The sequence below is a fragment of the Chenopodium album genome, chromosome 8 (genome assembly GCF_948465745.1).
Source record: "Chenopodium album chromosome 8, dcCheAlbu1.1, whole genome shotgun sequence".
NCBI lineage: Eukaryota > Viridiplantae > Streptophyta > Magnoliopsida > Caryophyllales > Amaranthaceae > Chenopodium > Chenopodium album.
Window position 1 is genome coordinate 76,559,749 of NC_137841.1, and position 9,106 is coordinate 76,568,854.

Here is a 9,106-nt window from a genome sequence, read left to right on the forward strand (position 1 = left end):
AGAATGACCCGACCCGATTCTAACCCGCAAATTATTGACTTGAACTGAACCCGACTCGAACCCGAGAATTACCCTAACCAGTTTTAACCCATGAAAACCCGAATTAAACCCGACCTATTGCTCACCTGATCCGAATGTAACCCAACCTATTATTAACCCGACCTAAACCCGACCCAAACCCGATAAGAAGTATGACCTGACGTGACCCAACTCAAGCATGACCCAACCCAAACCCGACCCGAATAGGTTATTGAATTAATCCGAATTAACCCGATCTGAGTTGACTCAACCCACCCAAACCCGACCCGTTTACCCGAATTGATAGCTCTAGTTATAAGTACTTGTATGCACTATGGAGAATTATGTGTTAGGAATGAAAGATGGATAATCTTACCAACGACGTTACTCAGATAAAATACAATACAACCATACTAATACCAAGGGCATATTTTGTATGGAGTACTCTGTATTGTAATATACATACTTTGTAAAACTAGCTAGAGTCCTCAGACATGAATTAACCCTTCTACCTAGACCTCTAGAGGCAGTACAATTAACAAATATAATTGTGTACACAAAAGTGTACTATATAAAATGAAATGCTGCTATTGTCAAAAGTGACAATTTTGCAAATCTAAACAAGCATTTCTATCCTCTTTCTGAGTTCTTCTGCAACTCCGTGTTTGGTCCCTGATTATTTTCGTGAAAAACTGAACATAAAACTAATGTAAAATATGCGTATATAAAAATTAGTCCATATGAGAACATGTTGAAAATTGTATTTCAGATTGTACAATGCAGCTTACAGAAACTTGCCAGTCTCTTCTTACTGCCCTTATGATTCAGCTTCCAGCCCTATCTAAACTAGAAAGAAAAAAAATGATGCAACAAAATGAATAAATATACAAGTTGAGGAAAACATTCAACCGACCGATTCCCAGCAATATATGCAGCAGAGATATAATCAGCAATGTATGTATATGGCAACTGAAGAAAATTTGTAAAATGTGGCATCTCAAAATCAGTATTGTTATGTCTTGAAGACTAACTTCTATGCTTTTAAACCGCCAAGCTTGATTAGAGCCTCTCTTATGTCATCAAGGTTACATCCTCCAGTATGGATAATGTTGGGGCTGTCAACAGGCATAACATGCTCCAAAGGATAAGTTCTGATAGCATGAAGTTTACTAGCGCTACTGCAAATGCCTTTGAATACAACTGTCTTATGGACTCCACCCAACAAGCCTTCATAATCTGTATCTCCCGATTCACCAACAAAAACCACAAAATTGGACAACTCTGCTCCCCAACGCATATAGAGGTATCTGCTCATATATCATACATAACTTTTTAGTGAGTGAATGAGAAATTTAAGTTGTTGCAAGTAATGGAAACAAGGCCTAGAAAAATATGCTATTCAATATAGGAAAGAATGTACAATTTTTCGAAACTGAAGTCTAACAACTAACAAGTCAAGTCTCTCCTCCAGTTGATCAAACAAGCAGAGATGAACTATTTGACTACAAAATGCCTTAATCTCCCAATGCATATCTTAGTGCTTGGGATCTGGAGGCATTAGACTCTGAGTTTTAAAAAAAAATGAGATCTTTATCTGCATACCTTAGTGCTTGGGATCTGGAGGCCAATACAGGAATCACATTCAATCTGGTACCATTTTGGCAATATATCGCATGGCATCGAAGAGCCTGGATTCTCATCATTTTCCTAATCTCCTTAGCAGAGGGTGCCTGCAAATTGAGACAGGTCAAAGATTTTTTTGATACAACTTGAACTAATGTAAAGGACAATGGCCATGTACGGTAGCACAGTGAAAGAAGAACTGAAGCAGCCAAACACTTCAGTTCAGATTCTGATAAGAATTGGAATATATAAAAACTAGATCTAATCTGCATGAAATTTCACCATGGTCAAAGTAGGAACTACTTAAACAGATGAACAGAAGGCAGGAACTCTGGACTTGAACAATAATTTCATAACAAGAATATCTCAAGCTTCATGTTTGATAGAGCCATAGAGGTATATACTGCAGTCCAAGCTCTGTGTAAATATAGCTCCACAGGATATCTAAAACCATTACTGTTCCAGTGCACTAAACAATTTGCCTAAGCAATGCCCCAAAAGACACGCATGTAAAGAAAGAAAAAAGAGTAAGCAATGTATATTCTTTAGAGTATCAAGTAAAAGCATTGTATATTCTTTATAGTATGAGTTAGAGAGATTACCAAAGTGAAATCATTCACTTTAAATGTATAGCAATGAGTTGTAGAGCTAAATTCATCCGCAGTAACAATATTTGGAGCATTCTCTCCCTTTTTCTCATTGACTGAAGCAGCCCACTTCACCAAAGTCTTCCACAAACCTTCTCCTCCCCAGCGATAGTCAATATGTGAATAGTAGTCTTGATCTAACACAAACGGAGACTCTGTTGAGCTATCCTCAGAACCCATAGATGGATAGTAAAGTTCACTGCCACTGTTACAAATGAATGCATCAAAATCTGTAGGCTTCAAACCTCCTGAAGCCAAAAGAGAATTAACCTCAGATAAGGTCATAGATGTTGACAGTACAATTCCAATAAATCCTGTCACTCTTTGCTCTCCAGCAATAGAAATAATATTCTTTATAATTTGAAGAAGATCTGAAGTCACATCACAATCCAGAGCAATGACGAATATACACTTTCTCCTCCTAATAGCTGGAAACTTTAGATTACCAACATCAACCTGTGCTTTATCCATTGACTTTGACAATTTTGAGACTGCATTCTCTATTCTTCTCTTTGCATTTCCTGCAGCTTCTTCAGAATCTAGTGAATCATCAAAACTGTTGCCTCCTTCAGTCCTCTCAGCATCTAGTGAAAGCTTTAAGTTTAAAGATATATCATGAATGTCTTTCAGAGAATCACCGGGCGAATCTGTATCTGAATTTTCAGATCCTTCATCGACTCTTCGCCAATTTGGTTGCCTAGGTCTGCAACTGGCTATGCGGGACAAATAATTTTTACAGTGCTCTGGCCATGAAAAGAGGTGAATATTTTTCAACCCATTCTGTCTACACTTCATCCATAGGTGTTTTTCTGCTACAAGCTTCAAGAGAGCATCAGCAATAGATTGCTGATCATGAGGATCAATGAGAAGCCCATTGTCCAGAACCTGACATCAATCCACAGTAGTTAGTGAAAAACAGCTATCAACATCCAGTATTCATGTAACCACATTAAGCATTACAAATTAACTGACCCCAATAATGTCAACAGGGCCTCCATTCTTTGTTGCGACAATTGGCAAACCATAGGCAGCAGCCTACACAATGAAAGAAAAATTAAGAAACACTGTCAACTGCTAATAGAATAAAGTTATGGCTGTAAAACTTCAAAAAATGATTAAAACAGCACCTCAATTAGAGTCAGTCCAAATGGTTCAATAAACGCAGGATTGATGAACACACCCTACAAAACACCAAAAAGTGGGATAAAATCATTATGACAGTAAGAATGTACAGCATGCATTACTTAGCTTCAGTATGCCATGAAAGTAGCCTTGTTAGGCATAGAGTCTAGACTCAAAGCATATATAAGCCCCTACCATCCATGTAACCATGACTCACTCCAAATGATACTCCCTTTGTGGAAAATAATCATCAATCATGCTAATTTGGATAGAGAGAACATACTTTGTAATAGTTTATGATTTGACTTTCCAAGATGCATAATACCAAGTGATGAGAGCAAAAGGGAATGGCTCAATTATTTTACATATAAATATATCCTTAAGCATGAGAGACAAGAAGAATGTGACGACTATTTCCTGAAAAAGTACATACTATGGAAGAAACTCAAAGCATAATGCTATGGCCAGATCATTTTAAAAAGGTAGACAATCATTTGGCGCTGTATAATGTTAAAGTTACTCTGGAATAAAGGGACAACTGATGAAAGAAATATCAAATTAAATGTTCAATGAAAGCTTCCTTGCTACATATAATCAGCTAATCTTCATTGAACTGATGACCCATGGAAGCATGACTAAAAGGTTAATAACAAGACTAATACCAATACCAAGCCCACTGGCAACAAATGCCAGCTACTTAAGAGCTAAATAAACAGACATTGCGGTTCTGATGTCTGTCACTAAAGCTTAAAATATGGTACATACTCTCTTCACCTGAGAATTATAGTACCTTTGTTTTGGCAGCCAGACGATATATATCAGGAACAGCAGACTGCTTGTGGTGCTTAGGATATGCCACTTGACCATACAGATCATACTTGTCAATCAATTTGAGGATAGATATCAGGACAGATGCATTTGTAGCAGACATTTCATCGATATCATCACGATTTCCCATAATCAAAGTCTGGAAGAGTAAGAAGAAAAGAGAGAAATACACAACACTCTTTCTGAGATGGGCATAATAATCTATTAGCCTACGTAGCTTAATGTAACAAGCAATTCTTTTATAGAACTTATGAAGTCAGATGCCCTATGATACACACAAAGAGAAAATAAGATCAGATAGGCATACCAGGTTTGCGAGTTCCCTCAATGGACGGCACTCACCAAAAGCCTTGACTAATGTTGTAAGGTTCTTTTTTGGATCTGGCCTGGCTAGAGCAAGTATCATTGGTTTGCGCCCATTTGTAAAAAAACGCATAATCTGCCAAGAGATAGGGTCAGAAGGATGCAGATTATCCATATGTCAAAGCCACCCAAACTGCATAGCAAGTTACTAAAACAAGATACTAGCCAGCTAAAAAAGAAGAAAAAGTTAAGACATATATCTCTTAGTGAGTTATTACACAGAAATGCTCCACTGACCTCAGACCATATAGGTGGATCTGGATTGGCATTGCTATCTTTATGTCCATCAAGATCCGTTTCCATATCAACGTCATGTGGAGCGATATGGTGAAATTCCATGCCAGGAGGAATTCTCTGAATGATTACAAAACCTCCATTATAAATATGGCAAACAAGCACAAAAAAAGAAGCCACAGAGAAGGGGAAAAAACAACAGATAACTGCAGGTCTATGTAGATAGTCTTATAGATCATTCCAGAAAGAAAGTCATGAAAAAGAAAAAGGTAATGAACACTCACAGCCATACGGGGCATAAATCTGCCATGGCAGCTCACACCACGTCTCATCCTAGCTCTTAGTTTGCGTTCTAGAACTAGATCAAATCCATCATAGAGCTGCCACTGCTCTTCAATTTCCTGCCTAGTACTGGTGATAATTATTTCAGAGGCATCAATGCACAACTCCTCAGCCTCTATGCGTCGCATTATTTTGTATGTAGCATTTATTTCTTCCCTAGAATGTCTTCCCTGTTTCAACAGCTGTTCAAGCTTATCTCGTCCAAGAGAATGACCAGTAAAAACCATTGGCACATTTAAAGCACCAGATAGAAGGGCAGCAGAGTCTCCAGCATCTGCATAATGCCCATGGATTGAAGCCGGCCAAACAGGCAATCCACCACCAATTTGCTCACCAAGAACCTTGGACATCTGTTTTATGTGACTTAGTGCACCATCGACAAACTCTGGAATGTATGGCCAAAGTAACTCTTTTGCTATATATTTGTCCCTTGGCCCAAATGGTATGCGGATTATATAAGCACCACTACTCTCTCCAAGCTGCTCTGTTGAAATCTCTCTTGGAGACAACATCTCAGTAGGTTCACCATAACTCCAATCTACCCCTGGAGCTGAAACCTGTCTTGTCAGTAGATCAACGCGGTAAACTCCAGGCATTGACCCAAGTGCCCTTGCAAGTTCTACTACATACTTTACCTGAGTAACAATCATGATGACATATCATGTCAGACCACAAATAAATCTTCCAGTACACAGACAACAGGTCAAAATGAAAAAACTGCTAAAATAAAACGCAAAAGCTACCTGACCACCTGTATCAGAATCACGACCAAGTTCCATATTTTCCCCACGTATCAAGCCATGAAGGCTGCAACAACATTGATTGTTAAAAACAATAACTTACAAGAATCACAAGTATTTCAATCTAACTCAGCCCTGAAAGAAATTTGTTCTAGAGAAAATCTATTAAAATAGATATGAATAAAACATAGCTAAACAACCATGTATCTCTAATTCTCTATTCTTGCCTTATTAACACAACGTAGAGTTTTTTCTCTTTAAAGGTACTAGCCCAATTGTCCATCATTTCCACCGAACTTATCCTACGCATTCTTCCTTTAGTGCTATCACTAGCAAATGACATATCAGCAACAGTGTCTCCCTTCTCTCCTTCTGACAAGTCTTCGGACATATCAGCAGTAGCTTCCCTGCGACCTTTTTCGCGTTCCACGTGGCGTTTAGCCACACGCTGAGCTTCCTCTCCCTCGATCTACAAACAAATTGCATATGAGAAGCAGAAAAATAACGGCAGCAGAAAAAGCCATCCAGAACTGACATCAATTGCACATGTAACAAAGCAAAATTAATATATATGCCAATGAAAATTCATTTGTGAAGAATATTTGCCTGCATATCCCTAAGGCCCTCTAGTTTAATACTTGGTAACTAACAAAATAGAGCAAATTAATAGTACCTGTTTCTTTTTGCGTGCCAAGTTCCATATTCTCCAACACAGATTTTCCAACCGTGTATTCCTCTCTTGAGGGCTGCGAGTTGATGCAGCCTATACAAACAGGGAAACACTGAAATCTTCAGAATGCCAAAGTAGTAACCAAAAACAGCATTCAAATCCAAGATATAAGGAAAATAAAAGTTGATCCTACAATGTACTACCACAAATCCACAAGTCAAAACTAAATGAATCAATACGCATCGAAATAATTTTAAGAGGGAGGAGGAAAAGCAAATAAGTACATAATAAAACAACACGGATTATTTCTATGAAAAAAATCATACTACAAAGTACAAACCAATGTTTAAAGAAGCAGGGGAAAACAAAACTCTTGATTTCAGAACTGACAACCAACTGTAACATAAAGCCAGTGAAAACAGTAGAAAATTTCCAAACCTCATCCAAGTATAACCCTGCTCGTTAGTATTCCTGATTTAAGAGCAAATCCATATTACAGTTATTATGTTCATGCGGTCATGCCTCAATACTTGTTCCATTTTTCAGCTAATGCCATCAGTCATCTCTGTCAATAAACATTCATACTTCTATAATAACTTGCTAATCTACATTGGAAATATTCTCCCTTTTCATTTCTGTGATTAGCTTATCTCGTCCCAAAATAGTGATCCACATTCAAATTGGTCTCGTTGCCAAGCAAACTAAAATTTTGCTCGAAACAAATTTGATATTACTAAGATCTCAGTGTCTTAATTTATTGCACATAGCAAGTCTAGTCCACACAATTCTGGCAACAGCTTATTCAAATTTTATTTTCCATGCGTAATTGTGTATCAATTACTAATACTACCTCCATTTTTGTATGTTAATTGTACATCGATTACTATGATTACTTGTTACATCCATCATTTCATTGCAATCAGCAAGGACACAGTTCTAGTAAAACCTGTTAAAAAATTTAGGTTCTATGCGTAATTGTGTATCAATTACTACCTCCGTTTTTTTTACTACCCACTTACTAATTTTCGTTAAAATAAGAAATTTGACCATAATTGTGAGTTATACACTTGTACCTACAAGAAATAAATTATCAGGTAGGATCTTGTTACATTTATTTCAGTGTGTAAACTACTTTAATATGGAGTACTTTACATAATTAACTTCAAAATAAGACCATTTTGGGATCTCAATTGAACAACCTTCAGCTCACCCAGAAGCAAATTAATTAAACTCAAACAAAGTAAGAGCTCATCCAAAATGAGCTCCAGTAAATCCAATCATACTATAATATTACATTAACATTTCACTATCATCCGATCTCGATTCGTTTACACCCCTATCTTGGTTCGACTCGTTTACACCCCTATCATCTTGACTCGACTTATTTACACTCTAATTAACAATTTGTTCAAGTCCTCCAAGTAATTTTTCATATAAACAAATACTGAATAGAAAAATAACAACCCTTTTTCACTGGTTTCAATAAACTTCAATTCCCATTAAATAATTAATTCAAAAACTAAATAAACCAGTCAATCATAGCTAATCACACAACAACACGTAAATCAAATAAATAAAATACTCCAATAAACTTACAATTTACAAACCAACCACATAACTCCACAATTACGCAATTAGAAAAGAAAATAAAAAATCAAATAATTTAATACATGATTCATCAAACAAAACCAACCAAAATCAAAACTCCAAAAAACCAAAAATGAATAAAAACGACGAAAAATAGCAGAAAATGAGGAGAGAGAAAGAAACATTACGCGAACCCAAGAGCGATGAAGATCGGTTTCATCAAACCCAGAAATAACCTCTTCGACAAAATAACGAGAAGGACTAAAATGGCCTCGTTCACGAAGAAGCAACGAAGATGGTGAAGACGACGACATTTTGCCATTAGAAGCGTCGATACCTTGACCTCCAACATCTAAAATGGCTTCTAGATAACTGTTAATCCAGTCATTTCCCGCCATTTTTTTTCAATTTCAGATAAAATTCTGTGAAATTGAATTGAATTGAATTTAGTCTGTAATTTTCTGGAAGAAGAAGAATAAGGGAGGATGAATAAATGGCGTAGGAGAGAGAGAAAGGAGGAAGAGAGGATTGACAGTTATGAGGGCGTAACTACAGGTGGCGAATTGTAGGGTATGAGAGAGAAAGAGAGATGGAAAATAAAATTACAAATATTCTCTTTCTGGAACGGTCTTACTTAAATAATAACTAGCCTTCTGGCCCGTGTAATGCATGGGTTATTTCTATAAAATTGTATTGAGAGATAAGTGAAGAATTATCACTAAGTCATTATAGGGTATAATATGTAATTGGAAACATGATTAAAGAAATTGAAATTTTAGAACTTTAATCGAAAAAAAGGCTTAAATAAAAGGTGGAAGTGCTAAAATTAAAGAGAGAATAGGAAAAGGTTGAATTAGAGGGGGGAGAAGAAGAAGAGATGGAATGTGTATGAAAAATAAAGTATAAGTTTAATGAAAGAATTAAAAAAAAAT

General features: G+C 36.6%; 1 protein-coding gene across 1 annotated transcript; it reads right to left on the bottom strand.

Moving 5' to 3' along the window:
* Nucleotides 1–723: 723 nt before the first annotated feature.
* LOC145642478 (sucrose-phosphate synthase-like) lies at nucleotides 724–8,763 on the bottom strand. The gene is made up of 13 exons (XM_081693674.1): nucleotides 8,363–8,763; nucleotides 6,591–6,680; nucleotides 6,145–6,386; nucleotides 5,921–5,984; nucleotides 5,120–5,812; nucleotides 4,839–4,955; nucleotides 4,546–4,677; nucleotides 4,201–4,377; nucleotides 3,416–3,469; nucleotides 3,261–3,323; nucleotides 2,244–3,173; nucleotides 1,621–1,748; nucleotides 724–1,325 (listed from the first exon to the last, which is right to left on the bottom strand). Exons 1-13 carry the CDS (start codon nucleotides 8,570–8,572, stop codon nucleotides 1,052–1,054), a joined length of 3,174 nt encoding a protein of 1,057 aa, XP_081549800.1. The 5' UTR covers nucleotides 8,573–8,763; the 3' UTR covers nucleotides 724–1,051.
* Nucleotides 8,764–9,106: the final 343 nt, after the last annotated feature.

What these genes read in the sequence shown, in the direction of transcription:
- LOC145642478 (XM_081693674.1), bottom strand. Translation starts at nt 8,572, where the DNA reads ATGGCGGGAAATGACTGGATTAACAGTTATCTAGAAGCCATTTTAGAT. An exon ending in TGGCACGCAAAAAGAAACAG is followed by an intron (nt 6,387 to 6,590) that starts GTACTATTAATT and finishes ATTTGTTTGTAG; the next exon opens with ATCGAGGGAGAGGAAGCTCA. An exon ending in AAGTGAATGATTTCACTTTG is followed by an intron (nt 1,749 to 2,243) that starts GTAATCTCTCTA and finishes CTCAATTTGCAG; the next exon opens with GCACCCTCTGCTAAGGAGAT.